Below are 18,208 nucleotides of genomic sequence, written 5' to 3'. Positions count from 1 at the left end.
ATGTAAATGTAGATGTATATCCTGGTGATCTACTGACATGTACTCGCTCTGGGGCATTGGCCAAGAATCGGGTAGGTTATAGTAAAGTGTAAAATAATTCAAAATGTTATAATAGGTTAGCTATAGACGAGGCAACCTAAAGTTTGCCCGCGCGGCACCAGCGCCGAATGCTCCCCTAGCGGACCGATGGAAGTTTCGAGGGTCGTCGCTGCGCTGGCGCGCGCCCGTTTTCTGTACGGCGGGAGCGCTCGTGCGCGTGGTTTTTGCGATGCCGAGTGCGACCTCATCAGCCAGGAAAGGTGGCACGCAATACTGATGTGTTGTCGATTGCCACAGCAGCCTCGAAAACACGAAAGGTCCTACACCGCCCGTGATGTTCTACAGATTTCCTGGGAAGTGGTACGAGAAGGACAGACGACAAGCATGGATAACTGCAGTGCGCGGCCGAGTCAAGTAAGTCTCATACTTTCGCATTCGCGTGTAATATCTTGAAAGCGGAATAGTCATATGCCTGTCTTTAGTGCACGGCAGTTTGTTTAGTCATGTCGCGTTGTTGAATTGTGGTGGCATCCGCCGTTTGTTAGCGGTAAATGCATGCGTGTTGCGCCGCTAAGTTCTACGACGCGTGCTCGATTCCCAGCCACGGCGGCCGCATTTCGATAGGGCCAAAATGCAAGAACACCCTTGTTACCGTGTGCTTTGATTTTTGTGCTCGTTAAAGAACCCCCAGAGGTTAAAATTATTCCTGAGACTCCCCATTACAACGGGCCTCATAATGATTTCGTGGTTTTGGCATGGTTTTGGCACTTAGAACCCCCGAATTTATTTGATTGCACTGTGGCTTCCCTCGCGATCGGCATGGACGAGCTCAAGAGAATTATTTCCCTTTTCCAAACGCTGCAACTTAAATTACTAGTTGTGCAGGTAACGAAAGGGGCCGCGCACCACTTTTGTGTGGTAGCAGACCGTATTTAATGCAAGCCGCGGTCGTCGCGTGCGTCGGGAAGCGGCAGATCGGAAAGCAGCCGCTCGAGACGTGCGCGTTATGTTTGTTGTTTGTCCATGCTTTCTAAGTATCTAAGTGTGCACGTATCATAACTTGTAGTGGAACCACTCTTGTAGAATAATATATTCACACAATCACAGGAACGTTACCTTTGCAAACATATTATTGGAATTTAATCCCCACAACAAATAGGCACACATACTGTTTCATTTATATGCGGGCCGCATTTCAATGGGGGCGAAATGCGAAAACACCCGTGTGCTTAGATTTAGGTGCACGTTAAAGAACCCCAGGTGGTCGAAATTTCCGGAGACCTCCACTACGGCGTGCATCATAATCAGAAAGTGGTTTTGGCACGTAAAACCCCATAATTTAATTTTAATTTAATTTATATGCGATGCAGATGAAAGAGGCGCCAAACAGACCAATGGCAATCACAACAGTCTTCTCAGCACTCAGCACCACCGGGACATGTGCTTTCGTACTGCAGTGACACAGCTCTTGAGCAGCAGCAAGACACGTGTGAAACAGACTCCAGAACATGCCTTTGTGAAGTGACGGAACCGTCAAGAAGCAGCCCAATGGATCTGCAGTCATCGAGTAGTATGACAACAGAAGTTCCTGCTGTCAGTGTGACTTATGTTGTAATTGAAATAAAAGTGACTAAATTTCTGAACATGATGCGTACCTCTAACTCGACGTCATATACGATCCTGTCGGACACCTGTGACACCACTTGGCTTTTACTCTCACATCACCGTCCACAATTTGTTCAACGCCGTACACGTTCGGAAGCAGACGCTCCCCTATCGTGAGGTTGCCGCCACGAAAAAAAGCTGTCGGCGTCGGCAACCTTCTTGAAACCGCACGACAATCTTTGCATCGCTGTTGCGCAAGCAGGCGATCTGCCGCCGTCGAAAACGGAGCGCCGTGAGAACGAGCAGCGAAGAAAAGCGCGGACGGCACAATGCAAACAAAGCGGAGACTACGCCCTGACGCGACCGCGCTTGTTGGCGTTTCCACATTGGGGGAGGCGCAGTAGCGCCGCCTGGCCATGGTTTTCTCGTCTATAATCGATAGATAGAGATTGTAGAACCTGCATAATTTTATGAAACTGAAAATTCTACCATGACCATAAAGTGAAAATAATTGAAGTTCAGTTTTGGTCAAAGGAAGCTAAAAATTTCGTATTCAGGGTTCAAACCTTATTGACCCTAAAAAAAATTCTAAAAGAAAGAATGGCAGCGCTAGCCTTCCCGTCCCTATGCACAAGTATAGAGGCACCCAAAGAAAGCACATTTTAAGCAGGTAAATCTAATCCAAGAAGGCGGAGTGGTGTCTCTAGGGTTCGTTTTCTTAAATTAATACATCGCCCACAATGAATTAAATATTTGTTCTATGGTCCCATCTTTCCTACACACATGACAAATCGGTGAAGGTGCCAGACCAGCCCTGTATAAATGAAAATTTAAAGAACGTATGTGACATCGAAGCCTACTTATCGTGACTTCAATTTTTCTAGATTGGCAAAGAATGCTTTTCCAGGGGTACAATAAGTGTTTAAAATCCGAGGAATTTGTTATGATTGCACAGAGAATTCTCCCATCATCATTTGCCTCCGAAATCTTGCAGCTATGATCAAGGCTGATGTAGGGAGAGTTCGAATGGCTGGGCCAGCTAGCTACACTTTCGCCAATGAATCAGCCGTTTCATTTAGAACTAGGCCCAGGTACCCAGACTAAATAGATATTAGTTAAGTGTTGAGGTACTAAGGATTTAGACACTCGCAGAACCCGAGATTCATTAGGGGCTGTGAGTGAAGTACACAAAAAATAATCAGTAACAACGACTGCATAATATATATATATATATATATATATATATATATATATATATATATATATATATATATGATTCTGCAAGAAATATGGGTACATAGTGTGGTAGCAGCAGGGAAAATTACCAATCGAGAATAGGGATGACTACACCAATACCACATTTTTCTTGGTTCTGCGTGGCATCAGTCGCTATGACTCACGCGCCACTCAAGTTCAACGCTTCGTTGTCGCATGGCGAACACAGCATTGTTCTTGTTTCGTTTTGTTTTCCGCGTGCTTCTGTACATATCATGACACTAACACTCCGTTATGTTTTGTTGTTTTTAATTGGGTGGGGTGGGATCTTGAACACCGTTTACGGCTTCGTTTTATCAGAAAAACTATGTAATTTTTTTTAAGGCAGCAGGGTTCGCTATTTGTCCCTGCGCACTTACTGAGAATAGCGCAATTACATACGTCCGACTCGTTCCTTCTTCCTCGTTTTTGTGTGTGTGCATGTGTAAATGATACTAGAAACATTTACGCTAGGAAGCGGGACATAGTCGATAGCTTTTCCTTTCTTCATTTTTTACATAGCGTGATGAATGGCGTGTTCTTCATGTGGCATAGCGGTCGGTCAAATGCAGCTCCCCACCCCACTTTTTCCCCCATCTTTCTCACTCATCGTTGCAGGGCGAGGCCTCACAAACACTCCTCGAGATCCATTTGTCCGGGCTTACCTGTTGCCAGATGAAGATACTTTCCAGCAGAGCACCGTCAAGACGCGGACGCTGGCACCAAAATTTAACGAAACCCTCACATTCAAGGTATGTTGGTGAGCACAAGAAAGGGTGTCGCAGTTCTCGTCAGTCAAATCCTCATTTCCACATTGCTGCTTGTAGGTGAAATTGTGAAAATCCTTTCTTGTTGAACCTAAAAAAAAAACGGGTTGTAAGTAGTAAGGCTGCTTCGATGGTTTTCATTCAGGAAAAATTCTACCACAGCGCCAAATATGCGCGGATGTTTTAGAGGCCTTTTACCTTCCCGTTTCACCTTTCGACTCAAACGCCAAAATCTCGCCATGGTCACGGCGGCACGGTTGCTGTTTGCTCTTCATTATTATTTTTTTCTGAAGCCGTTTCTTTTGACTAAATGTCCTCCTTAGCCTCACCTGTAGCGCGTATCTGTGCCGATTATAATAGAAAGCCTATAGAGGCAAGGAACCGTGACACCACGCTAGCGAACCGAGGAAGAGATAAGCATTTGACGGAAAACCTGCATATGTTTACCTGGGAACTCATCTGACATGCTGCCCCGGATGGGAGTGATGGGAAGTGAAATGATACGCACCGTGCGCGTCATAGACACGCAACATGTGCAAAATACACTGAAACACATAAAATAAGAACAAATAAAATTGTTTTGTTGAGACCATTGTGTCTCAAAAAAGTTAAAAGCGCTGTCTGAGGTCTCCGGTGGAAAGTATGCAGCAATGAAAAGGCAAACACGATGAGCGTTTTTGCTGTCAGCCAAAAACCTTCGAGCCTTCGAGCTTGCAGGTTTTGTGCTATCCCGGTGGCGTTACCCTGTGCGTACCTCCTCTTAGCCTAGCTTGCGCTATGGGGCACCACGCAACGCTTCGGAATTCACGGAACAAGCGCCGCGGCTGGAAGAATGGTAGACCCGTCTCTCTTGCTCAGTGGCTGTGGATGAACACGATGTCGCGGGTTCGACCTCCGGCCGTAGCGGCTGCATTCCTATAGGATGTGTATAGATATATGTGCTCAGTAAGGAACCCTGAGTGGCGAAAAATAGTACGGATCCCTCTAGTGCGACCTCCTTCGTAGGCAGCTGCACGCAAAATATCGTCAACTATCATTGATATATGGAGAAGACGCGAAAGGGGTTTTCTAGCAGTGAGGTCGTTTGTGGCGCCATGTACCTAATTTAGTTTATTGCATCTACTTGCAACGTTCTAGAGCAACAAAGGTAGGACTCCTTTCTAGGATAAGGTACTTGATCGAGTGCCAGTAGACAACGTACAGTTACTTTTCTATTCCGAAAAATAATTTGAAAAGAGAAAAGGAAGAGAGAATAAAATCACAAAATTATTTGACATCGCAAAGCCTTTAGATGCAATAGCATTCAGGTAGCCCCCGCTCCTCATATCCTCAACCGTGTCTGCTAAAAATAATTCGAAATTTCCTCAGCTGTTTCTTGTTTCACTAGAAATGTGTTGATGATAACACATTTCGCCGCTCCGCTACCCTCGGCTTTGCTGCCGTATAACGGGGATAATGCACCTAACTAATTATGCACCAAACTGATTATCCACTCAAGGTACATTGACGTGCTGCGTTCATGATGTTTGTTAATACAGAACGGATGTATAATCCTTACAGCATAGCTTGCAATAGTATTATGGTGCACTTGATTGTAGTGGTTGGTGCGGACATTGATAACTAAGAGGAGTGATTAGAACTTTTCTCCTTTTATTAGAGCGTCGCTCTTAGGCGCCCGTTGCTGCGCTAAGCGTCCGCCTCGGCGTAGCGCCATTCCGTCTCCCAAAAAGCCCAACAGTGGAAGTTCCGGTTACGGTGCGAAAAGATAAGGTGCTAAAGAAAAGACACGCGTTTTGGTCGTAGCGTTTCCGTCTGATGTAAATATAAAAAAGTCAATTAGTACAGAAGTTCCAATGCATTCGAAAACATTTTTTTTTGTATGTGATGTGCATCGCATACGCCGTGAGTGCCAGTACGGTTGCCAAAACCGAAATCACGTGACCTGCGCCCCGCGCGGTAATTGTTTAATTCTGTTTCATCGCTCTCGTCCGAGTTCTTCGATTTACCGAAGCGTAAACGTATACATAGCATGTAACTTACATCGTTTGTTATAGGTGTCTCTGGCTGCGCGGCCTGAGGTGTATTGTGTGTGTAATTTTTGTGACGGCTACGCTGCGCAGAGAGTTTCCCCTTAAGTGCGAGTTCTTCCAGGGGGGGGGGGGGGGGGATATGTTTGCCCTATCCGAGGACGGGCGTAGCTTCGGCTGGCAGTGCTTTTAGTGCGTTTCTGCATCTACCGGAGACATTGTCACGTTACGAAGTGACATTGCTACCGAAGAAAATGCTTCGGAGTGGGTGCTGCCCTAGGTGCTGTACAGTTCAGTACAGAACAACTCTGCCATCTTTACTTTATAATCAAAATTGCTGATGGCATTGTCCTGTTTATCGTTCACTGCATGCCTCCATCCAATGCAAAGTTTCCTGGCAAAGGTTGAGATGGGTTGCTTAATTCAGTTCCCAAAGGTCGTCTTCGTATTCCAGTAATAATATGCGGTGAAGCATACGCAACGTATTTCGGTGAAGCGTAATAAAAGTTAAAAGGACCCACTTCGCAACTTATTACGAGCTAAAAAAGTTGTGCACAAACCATCGACGATGATAGTCAATGTAAGCGAATGGCCCGAACGAAGGACTGAGCGAACGCTTCCCCTGTTGAGTCCGACCACATATCATTGCCTTTGATATACAAAGCCGCTTCTCAAGAGAAGCATTATGTCGGGGTTAATTAGGCAGTTCTATGCACCTTTTCCGGCACACAGAGCCTTTAATTTCATTCAAGCAGAAGTCATGTACAATTACTATCCAAGCGGCTGTCTTTCTTTTTAAAGACTGCTTTTTACTTCTCGGAAGAGTCCTAGGCCGTGTTACGGTCTCATACGGGGAGTGCAAGATCGACGAAACGAGGACTCAAATCACCGCACTTTCTTCCGAAATAGCTCTGAAGGCCTAGTACACTCCTTAGGCGTCCCAGTGTTGGTGCTGCGACAGGAGACGGCGGGGGTGTGCTTGTGCAATATACAACTCATTCCATGTCCCGTGACAGTGGCCTTCACGCTAAGCATTAATCACCGCAGTACATTGCGTATGCTTCACCACGTAGCAAACATGTACTGCAAAAAAGCTGACGTTGAAAAACAGTATTATGCAGCTCTTCTTTGACCCATGCGAAGTTTCCTTCTGATTTCAAGCTGCCCCCATACTTTACCGCTTCCTCAAACGCATGCTATCCTACATGCATATGCTCATATGACTGCACTGTGTGGTCGCGCCACGCACTATAAAACAAAAAAGATACACTCATCAATTCAAATGAATCCACATCTTGCAACTTCAGTCAGCAGCTCGCCCTCAAGGTAAATAAAAGAACCCATTTTGATTTCTATCCGCAATAGAGGCTTTCAAACTTCCAAATGCAATCGATGCGTGGGGTCCCCGGGTGCGGGTGCACGAAGTACGCGACGGCAGAAGAACGAAAAGCGCGAGACGCGTTTAATTTGCGACAGCCACCACGAAATGGTAACCCAAACGCTACCGCCAATATATCGCCAAAACTTTAATAAAGAGCAGCCCGCGTAAGGCCTTCTTTATTGGCACTTTGCTTGCTTTTCTTAGCAGTCTTAGCAGTAATTACAGTGTTCGCAGCATATAAATTTTTATTGCAATAGCAATTATATGGGCACTACAGGCGCAGTTTGTCGTCCACGTGTCGTCCCCGCGTGCCGTATGCTGTGTGTGAGAGTGAAAGCGTGCGAGGGTGGCGGCTAAATCTCGCGCGCGCAAGGGAGAAAGGCAGGGAAGAAGCACGCCGTCTTCCGTCGCATGCAAGGCACCAGGGGGGGGGGGGGTGCTTTTTACTTCGGCGGCTGCTGCGTACGGCGCGGCGGCTCACCTTGAAATCGACCTGCGATGGGGACATATTTCGCCGCTTAGCTCTTATTGCAGCGAGAAGCAGCACGAAGGTCAATTCACTCGCTACTGATGCCACGCTTTCTTACTTCAGCGATTTCAAAGCAGGTTTCCGCGGTCGTCGAGTGAGATGTGTTCATATGTTTGCTAGTGCGCGCGTGACACCATTATTTTTAGTTTAGTTACTGAGCTAATATTTACAAGCTTATACGGCAGATGAAACTACTAACTTTACTCCGTATAGTTGCCTACTAATTTTCTATCGCAGTCGATGCTTCATCTTTCGAGCGAAACTGCGACATTTTTTTATAACGAACGGTAACTTTCGCTATTGGGCATTTTAGGAGACGGAATGACGCCTCGGTGTAACCTGCTGCTTCTCTGCTTATCCCGGCAACGGATGTCGCTCTCTAGAATATGCAGCGTTTCCACACAACGATGATGCCATCAACGTCAAGGAACATATTTTGCCTTTGATGTTGACATTACCACGCACGCAGCGCTGTGGACGAGCCGAATTTGCGGATGTAGTTGCGTTACACTGTTCTTTGCGTCGTGTGGGGCAGCCGGAGTAGTCCTATGCTAATTGCTGGAGAAAGCGGTTCAGTGCCTCGTGCATGGTGTTTTCTTACGCAGATTTCGGAGGGTGAAGCGCGCACGCGATCGCTGCGGCTTTCCGTCTACGACATCGATCGCAAGAAAGTGCGCCACTGTTTGGGCCACGTCACACTGCAACTGGAGAAGGAACCACTCACCCCGGATAAGGTCATCTGGCTGGACCTGGACAATGTGCCCAAGGTACGTTGCTGCCAGTGTCGTCATGGGGACCGCGACGCGTCCCAAAGTATAGCAGAACCTCACTTTCCTTATCATATTCAGCATTCGTCTTAAATACCTACCCCATTTCTCTCTCTTGTAATAAATACCAAAGCTGTTGTCGTCGTTTAACTTGTGGGTGTTACTCTGTCAGACAATAACATATCATAAAGGACAAAGAACAGTCACCGCCCGTCAGGTGATGCGCGACCACAGTTTGAAAGCTGCTCGTGGGTCTGCTGTTACTCTTTTCCGTGAATATAAACACGGTACGTAGAAATTCACTTGCAACATAATAAACTGGTGATATGTATGCCTACATTTCATGACCTGGTACACTTTGTAGACCTGTTTCCAGTAGGAAACGTGAATTTGAGCATAAGAGTTGTCGGGGTAAACCAAAAGGAAAGTAAAGCTGCAACTTTTAATCTGCCGCGCAAATATTTACGGCGAAGGCGCCAAATAAAACGACGGACGCCCACCAGCCATGTGCTCAGTGCAAAAGAAACTATTCCCTCCGACCGAGTGTCATCGTGTTTCCGACGCGCCTACAAAAAATATGGGAATACATATTTTAATCATTCGGTTAAGACACTTTCAGGTTGTTGTTCACCACTTTTCCAGCATGTATTTTCCTGTAAAGGGTGCACCACCTTACAATAACATGTATTGCAAAGAAAACAGCACAAACCACTTAGGCAGGAGATTATTACTCCACCTGTTGATAAATTAAATATAAGATAAACTATCGGCTAACATCAAAGGCCGCCCACCCCGCCAGTTCGCACTTCATGTTCACGGGTTTCTATGTCCGGTTTGCGGACTGCCGGTTCATCCACCGAGCCAGGCCCAACCTTCTCCACCTCAACGCAGCCTGTATGTGGATGACGGCCGACCGTGACCAGTGGTGCTGTGTGTGCGGTTATGCGAGGGCCACGCTACCGCACGTCCTGTGTCACTGCATGGCCAAGAGTGGCTTTACACGGCCCGACACAACAACATCGTGTCGCGTCTCCGCACATCGTGCCGGGATCGCTTCACCATCATCTGCGATAACCGGCCATTCGGCGATTCCAACCTTCGCCCGGACCTCGCCCTGGATCGTGGACGTCTGCTGTCCGTTTGACAATCGGCCGCAGGCGTTCACCGTTGCGCGTCTCGCTAAGGTCGCCAAGTATGAGCCCGCCCGTCTCCATCTGGCCCGGCGGTATCAACGCGTGACGGTGCACGCTGTTATCATCGGTGCGCGTGGGACCCTGCCAATGATCTTATCATGCGACGACTCTGCTCCCGTAGCTACTTACGGCTTTTCAAGAAGCTGGCCGTAAGCGACGTCATCGTCACCTCACGGGAGATTTATCAGCGCCACGTCACCAGCCGCTAGTATGAACCCGTTTGGCACCCATTTTTCTAGCCTTCTCTGTCTCTTTCTTTTTAATTCCCCTTCTTTATTTTTTACCTTCTCCCTCCTTTTCCCGTCCTCTTCCTCTATTGAACATTCTAATAAAATCTGTTCTTATCAGCTTCATAAGATAAAATATAGATATATAAACATAAGATGAGTATAAATTCAACTTAGGTGACTTCCAAGGAGGTTGCTCCGACGTCTAATGCATACCCTTCCGATTTCGGAACTCTAAAAATAGTAAAAATCCACCGGACACGACACAAGGGGGGAAGAGAGGTTGTAGCACACAATTTTATTGTAAAAGTTTGCCCTGAGCCGGTGAACAACAGCTTTTCGGAGATACATACGCCCTTCATTAACGATGACTTACTTTTACATACAGCATACAAGCAAAAGAAAACTTGATACGATAGAGATTGATAAGCACACCTTGTTTATAGACCACAATGACTTTTCCAGCGACTTTTCTGTTGCCGATTTCGCCTGCTTCATGAACTTATCTGAATAAGCTTGCTCGAATCAAGTACCTCTGGTGTATTCTCACCATCAGAAGACTTCCATGGGTATGAACGTTGACTCACGAGCGAAACTCTGTTCGGGTCTTGTTTGCAGCACTGAATATACATTGGCATCCATCATAACTGTAGGGAATTGATAGGATCGTTAGCATTATCGTTGTGATCTTCTGAAACCACACCAATCCGTCCGCAACTCGAATGTCTTTAATTGTGCCCACTCTACGTCACATCTTGGTTTACCATTTGCAAGTTCAGGAACTAAAATTCAACACAAGTTCTGTAAATCTTGACGGAACATTCGTAAATTTGGGAAAGTTGGCAGGTCTGCTAATTGAACCCTAGAGTGAGGCACCAAGGCAACGACATACGTGACTTTGTATACTGACGTACTTCGTGTGATGACGTAGTTGATTAATGTCATAAGCGAGTAGCGACCACACCAGTGCATTATCCGGTGGTGTGACATATTGTGACGACGACTGTCTGGGGTGAGAAAATTTCTTATTATGACAAATAAATGACATTACGCTCTAAAAATACATATAATTCAACTTAGCAACTAGTTTGTATTTTTTCTTTTAAGAAACAAACGGAAAACTCACACATGAGCAAAAAATTCACAGCGCTACAAGTAATCGACAAGCAGCCGTAAAGAACTTGCATGAGTCTTCCTTTTATAGAGTCATAAATAACAGTTTTTATCGCTATTCTTCAACATATATAACTCCATAGCAGGAATTTATTTTAAAAAATACATAAAAGTACCAAAGTAGTGTCCTCTTGCACCGGCCATTAGTTAAAAGTATACGAATACGCTCCAGGATACACGCTCATAAATAATTCTTCTTTTTTAACGCAAATGATACGTGAGTGGAATGACCTGCCACACGAAATTGTTTGCGTGCATTTTACATTATCTACCGTTCTAGGGGTTCATCTTTTAAAATAACTTGATATTGTTACGCTGATTTATTTATATTCTTATTCGGTGGTATTTTCTTGTACCCTTCTTTTTTCGTCATTGTGTGCGTCATATGCAAAATAAAGGACGAAATGTGGGTGATAGGATGATTGTTAATCATCTGCGACTTACATGTACGTTCCTGAACATCCATCGAAAACAGGGGAATACAGATGTTTATTTCATGTAAGCATTTTTTTAAAATTGGCGGCAAGGATCGCGCAAAACAGGGCACAGGCACTGCGTGACCCTACATACATGTATTTTTGCCTCTGCCTACAGGCATTTTTACTGTGTTTCTTGTGATGCTGAAGTAAGCTTGATTTATGAAGGCCAAAGAAGGCGGAATAATATTATTCAATGGCTGCGGTATGGTGCTGGCTTTCGTCCGTACCACGCGTTAGTGCGGTGAATCTGAATTTTTTTTGCACTTCCGGGTCTCTCTTGGACAATGAAATGAGTTACCGAAGAAAGAAAAATTGAATGAATAAGTCGTCTACAATGAGGACGTCAACAAATAACAATCAAAGCTCTTATTGTATACCTAGAACTCGCGCGTTGTAAAGAATGCTTCTTGATCCAGCGCAGCAATCTCTGCAGAGTTGTGTGCGACCAACAGCTTATCACCCTGCAAAATGTTGAATACAGGGAAGTCGAATGAACCATTAAGACAGTGGGATGGGGGTATGATAATGTGCATAGTAAATATGAATAAACGAAAAGAAAGTACAAAGCCTCTGAAATGCCAGAAGACGCATTCGTGTAGTCACTTGCCACGTGTCTTTGTCTTAGAACCATAGGCTGATAAAGGGAGTTGAAAGGGAGTACCCCACAGCTCTTTGAAGGCTGCTGTTTGCAACTGCCAGGAGTCGCCCGTGTATAATATTAATCTCTTCCGGTGACTTCTTAAAGAAACACGGTTGCGCAGTGGGCATTTCATTTATATTTTCATGATGCTTATATGTCAATTTATGCTAAAAGTATCAGACAACCGGATCAGAGCCTCTAGACAAAGCAAGTAATTTCTGTTTTTGCATAAGCGTGAAAGTTCATTCTTAATCTTTTTTTATAACGTCTTTGCAGAAGAGTTCTCAGATTGGGGAGATCCAGATATGCATGACTTGCAACCCATTCACCAACCGCATCAGGGCGTCTATTCTCAAAGTGCGGAAGTTTTCAAAGAAGGATGATGCCAGCAAGTGTAAGTATGCATGGCTCAACCATTAAGCATGACGCACACGAAGCGCTCACTGTTTTGCCTCGCAGTAGATCTCCTTGATAATTCAGAGGCTGCTGTATTTGCCCACGTTGCGAAATTCGCACGAACTAGCATGTTTTAGTTTCGTAACCGAAACAACAGCGGTCGCCTGCTGAGCCTTACTGCATAAATTGCTTTGACTGTAGCCACCATGAGGGCGTAAAAAGCGGATGATCTAGCGGGGCACATGTCCTACAATGCATGGACATGGAAGGGTAGGTTTAAATAGCAACTCAAACAATCTCATCAGTCGAAGTGAAGAGGCAAGTCACGCAGGTATGTTTGGTTCGAGATTGTCGAGTTTAGCGCTGACATCACCATCTTTTCATGGCATGAACTGTGGCCCTCTGGCAGGATGGATTTACTCGCCCTTTACGTGTGCGTCGCAAGTGTTATGTGCCGTTTGTGCTGCTACTCCTCTGCGCCAGTGAAGTCACGCTGGGAAATAGAACACACGGACACGCGGCGTTCTTAGTAATGTGTAATGAAACGCGGATACGTCCGTCGAAGCTGCCGATCGCCAGGCTGTCGTGACCAGCAGCGTTTCTCTGTCTTGCGCAGGGGTGTATGTGAGGCTGTCGCTGAACCACGGTCGCAAGTGCGTCAAGGAGAAGCGGTCCGAGAACCGCGAGTGGGGCACCGGTGACGAAGCGAGCTTCGGGGATGCGTTCACGTTTGGCGTGGCCGGCCGCTACTTCGACTCGTGCAGCCTCAGCTTCACGGTCATGGTGTCACCTGACGGCGCCGACTTCCGGCGGCTGGGCAAGACGGTCCTCGGGCCCTTCATGTACGCTCGCGGCGAGGAGCTTCGGCACTGGCAGGACATGCTCACTAACCCGCGCAGCGCCGTAACCCGGTGGCATGCGCTCGAGTGCCCCACGGGCCGCGACGAGTGGAAGAGCGACTAAGAGGCCTCTCGAGGCTCCGATTCTTTCGTCACGCCGGCTACACCAGCGAGAGGGAGGTTCTACGACGCAAGCAACCAAGTTGGAAGGGGAGAGCACCTGGCAGCATGTGGAGAGATGCCAAGAAGCTCCGGTCTGGGACTCTGGCTTCGACGCCTGAGAGTTTGTCCGAGCCTCCGATTCGAGGCGAGCTCGTCGATTTCCAAAGGCCTCCGTTATCGTCTGGCATGAGCCACGACCTAAATGCCCAAGCAAAATCTGCTACACGCCAAGCATGGCGCGATGTTATAAGAGTCCTTCTTTATTTTTATTTTCATTTTTGTCCTTCTTGTTTCCCATCTGAACCACAGGCAGGCACTGCAGTCTACTGGGCAACTGAACGCAAAGATAGGCGAAGACTGGCACCAAGGGCGCCTGTTTTCGCAAATTTTTGCGGGCTTGTCATCCGTGCAAACACAATAAATGGAAATGAAAGGGTGCTACTGTAGACAAAATCCTTATAATAATGGTCCAGTTTGGAGTTTTGTTCCACTGGTAATCTGTAAACATTTCTTAATCGGGAAAATAAACTGCTTTTCGGGACTTCCGCAGGCTACGTACGCGCCAGTACACAAAACAGGGTTTGCATTTTTAATGTGGCCGTCTCTAACAATACGACAGAAACATTTTCTTAAAAAAAAAAATTGCGGCGTCGGGTCAGGATGCACTCTACAAGGTTACTGTAGTTTGGGCACTAATACCGGCGAAATTTGCTCTGCGACTTGCGTTGAGTTCTTTACAACCAGAGAACAGCAATACTCTCATTGCAAAAAATTCACCGTGCGTTTTAACACCAGTATTGAGGCACAAAAAATGCCTACTTGTATTTCAAAACATCCCTATTTCTGTAGGTTTATTTATCGCATGCACTGTATTTATTTGCAGAAAGTATTCATAGCGACTGCTGAAAGTTATTTTATTTCCTTCTGTACTTGGAAAGAGCGGGCAGAGAAGGGGGGGGGGGGGTGAGAGTCTTAATTAAAAAAAGAACAGCAAATGCCCAATTATACACCCGTTCGCAGGAATTCAATGACGATAAACTCGGAGATGCGGAAACCTCAGCATGATAGCCTGTGCCGTCATAAATATTTCTAAAGTGGCATTCCAGCATTTGTCGCACGCTCCAACATGACATAAAGAAGGTGAAGGAATAACAAGGCAGCGGACTCTCTTCGTACAAGTACTACTGCAAAAGTGTTTCATCGAAATGCTGCCCATTACCCAAAGTGCATTGTTGGTCCAATACGGCACTTGTTATGCTAGGAGATGTTCATGTAAGCAAGCCACACATCGGTGAATGTTATAGTTTGTCGCATATAGGAGCCCCTGTGACGTGATCAGCCCATTCGTTCGTTTTTTCTTTTATTTTTTATTTTATTTTTTGGTTGGGGGAAGGAATGGGGGCACTGCAATCTACGTGCCCTTCAGCCCTGTTGCTTTTTCATTTCAACTTTCTTCAACACTAATATCCGTCTATCTAATATCTTATTTTATTAGGTAAGTATCATTGCTGCGTCAGCGGAGTTTTGTGTCGCTAGCAAATAGCATGATACATTAATTATCGTACACTTTACGGCTTAAATGATGGCATAACGTCCTTAATATTTCATTGCAGTACTCCGAGGCAGCGAAGTCATGAATGTCTCTTTGATCCAGCTTTTTCATTATTATTTTTTGTGCACATGACGCAAGTTGTTCGAAAGTTCTCGACGCTTTCACACTCAGTGCTACCCGAACAGCGAGAATGTAAAAGCAAGAGGAACTTATATACCGCCTTTGCTTTCTGTTATTTACATGATTTAGTGGTCACTAATATCACTGCCATTATTCTTTTCGATTTGTAGACTAAGGATGAAACAATTAAGCAGATGTGCCGGCGAACAATTTTGATTGTGTGCCCTAATCATGCAAGTGCGAGAAAAACACCTCGCTTGCTTGTGCTTCTGTTGGCTGTAGAGTTTGTGAACGAGTAGCTTGGCACATCGCCGGCGACAGTAGCCGGTGAAAAGTAATAGGGTGTCAAGTGCACGGGTGCCTTCTTTTCTCCCAGCAGATTCTGAGATCATCTACATAACATAATTCCGCTCTATCACTTGAGTTGGATGAATGGGCTGGCTGAATTTTCCGGGCAAGCTAGAACTATTATATAGACGAGTCGAATAATTTCACCAATAGCACTTTAAACACAGAGTTTTGGTGATGTGTCACCATTGCGAATGCAGAGCCGTAGGAGCCTATCATGCTTCAAGTTCATTCTATTTTGCGAAGGCCTTGTGGTGTGATCGGACGTCGAGATAGCCGCAGCCAAATTCCGTGTCCCAAGGTCAGCTTCGTTTCCCAAATAATTGGGCTGCATGCCTTCAGAGATTCGTGTAATAAGCACGCTATATTGTAGAGTTAGCGGGGGAAATTGCGAGCGGCATGCCACAGGTGGCAGAACGCGCCAGCATTGGCGTGGCCACACTGGCGGGCGTCTTTGCCGCCGCGGCAAGCAAGTCATTCGCTATCAGCTGGATTCAGTGCGGCTTTAATCATCTGTGCTGAAAGAGGGGGCGATATTTCCTTGCAGCGCTTGCCCACGTGAATGAATCGGCCGCTCCTCAGTGGTCTCCCCGATCGGCGGCGAGCGGCCTGCCGCAAAAACGGCTCCAAGACCCATGCGCTCCGCGGTAGGAAAATGTTGCCGCTCGCCTGATTTCGCGGCACGCGTTCTGCCGCCGGCGGTGTGTCGCGCGCATTTTTTCCGCCAGTGTGAACCGAGGCACGCGACTTCGCCTTTCCGGCGCGAATGCTCAGAGTGGCCTATCAGCCGTCGGGATATAAGAGCAAGAATTCGCCACCTCGTCAAGTCGAGGTGGGGCAAGGAGACTGTCTGGTTTCTTTTGAATTCGTAAATAGTTGCCCAACCTGCACCGCATTTTCTGACGATCCGCTTCATTTTCCGCTCCTGCCAACCGTTGCACGAAGTGTCCGATTCTCGCGATAACAATGCCACGGCGACGTCGAAGCCATAGACTAAAAGTTAAAAGAACGAAAAATTAATTGTACGAGTAGAAAACACGGCCTTTGGGTTCTCTGTTGAACGCATTCCGTTATCTGTTCTCACCCGTCGCGCGGATGGGCCCATTGCTGCGATAGCGGAGGCCTCTCTGCATCCGAGCCAATGACGTAGGACGAAAAAAAAAAATGAAAAAGTAAATGAATGGTTGCAAAATGTGGTCCCTAATAGTGTTTTTTTTTTTAATCGGAACGGTTGAAGCTCGTGCATCGCAAGGAATATTTTAGCCATTTATTTGGCCTTGGGAGATAGTTGAATGCACCTGTGGCACTTGAAATATGCACTAAACTATTAAGGAATTGTATGATTGCATGAATGATGGATGAATCGAAAACTGAATAATGAAAAAGTTGAATGACGAAAACATTGAAGGTTTATTAGCAATGCGTAACCGATTGCCGCGTTTAGAATCGTTGGTTGTATTTGCCCGCCTATAAATGTCGCGTTATGGAACTGCATCGTATGTCATTAGCGACTTTCTAAAGATAAGTCATAATTAATTGATTATCAGCCTTTATAAGAAACGTGTGGCTCTAAGTTTCACAAGTGAAACATTAGTTTTTCCCCAGTAATATACAAGTATTCTAGCTCTGCAAGCACTGTTGAGGCGTAGTGGTATGTTCCTCTAGGAGATAAAAAGAAACAATAAAATGGAGGCTCCAAAACCTCAAGCTTAAGGAAATGTATAGACACACCAGTGCGCCTACATTTCCTGTTTCGCCCATGTTTCTAAAAGTGCAAAATAATAACATGGGCTACTGCAGTCTTCGCGAGTCACGCGTCATTCAGTGCAAACGACCCGGTTGTTCGCGTTTAAAGTGTCCAATGCCTATTTCCTTTTTTTTGCTCTTAATCTTTCTGAGTAACGCATCGGTTACTGAGTAATGCATAGTTGAAACTATCGGGGCATTTTTTTTTTTCACTTTTGGATGTTCATAGCTGAGAGAAGCAACATTGACTACGTCGTGCTCAACGCACAAAAGCCGGGATAAACGACTTTCTTTTTTTTTTTAACGTCGCATTCAACACACTATAATCTGTTTGTGCTCATGAGCCAATATGTTAACTGTCTCAATTTCTGGTCGAAAGCGATGTTTTTCTGTGTTCGCTGAAATAAAGCTCAAAGACCAAGTGCTTCACTGTGACATATTTGGAGTACCGATTGTTCTTACGCATTCGAAACACCCCTTTTCAATAGTTTCTCAGACGTCTAAGGCGCGCTTAGCGGGTATAGAGCAGTCGCACCATTGCTCTCGGGCCTGCGCTATGCTTCATTGGTGGTGCAGCGGTGGAAGGAAAGGGCGAGTTTCTGATAGTCTTCTGGCACTATACCCTGTGCAGGCAGTGAAACGCTAGCGACTCTGTGCATTCCTGATCCGCACTTGTCATACGTTCAGCGGACTGCGAAACTATTGACAAGGCTTATGCAACGGTTGGGTCTTGGCGCACAGCCACGGCACCAGCGTTCACACTTACACGATATTAGATTAGGTCGCATTAAAGTTTTCACCTGCCGCGGTGGCTTAGCGGCTATGGTGTTGGGTTGCTGAGCCCGAGGTCGCGGGATCGAATCCCGACCGCGGCGGCCGCATTTCCATGGGGCCGAAACGCAAAAACGCCCATGTGCCGTGCATTAGAAGCACGTTAAAGATCCCATGGTGGTCAGAATTGCTC

General features: G+C 46.1%; 1 protein-coding gene across 4 annotated transcripts in view; it reads left to right on the top strand.

Moving 5' to 3' along the window:
- LOC135907709 (synaptotagmin-15-like) overlaps window positions 1-17,683 on the top strand; it is a 227,025-nt gene extending 209,342 nt beyond the window's left edge. For all 4 annotated transcript variants that reach the window (XM_065439423.1, XM_065439421.1, XM_065439422.1 and 1 more), the window contains 4 exons: window positions 3,517-3,650; window positions 8,208-8,369; window positions 12,358-12,475; window positions 13,094-17,683. In XM_065439423.1, the coding sequence (XP_065295495.1) occupies window positions 3,517-3,650; window positions 8,208-8,369; window positions 12,358-12,475; window positions 13,094-13,440 (761 nt within the window). In that variant the 3' untranslated portion in view covers window positions 13,441-17,683. The remainder of the gene's footprint in view (window positions 1-3,516; window positions 3,651-8,207; window positions 8,370-12,357; window positions 12,476-13,093) is intronic.
- The last annotated feature ends 525 nt before the right edge of the window (window positions 17,684-18,208 follow it).

Source organism: Dermacentor albipictus, chromosome 1 (assembly GCF_038994185.2).
Source record: "Dermacentor albipictus isolate Rhodes 1998 colony chromosome 1, USDA_Dalb.pri_finalv2, whole genome shotgun sequence".
Taxonomy (NCBI): Eukaryota; Metazoa; Arthropoda; class Arachnida; order Ixodida; family Ixodidae; genus Dermacentor; species Dermacentor albipictus.
This window is presented reverse-complemented; position numbering and strand designations above follow the sequence as displayed.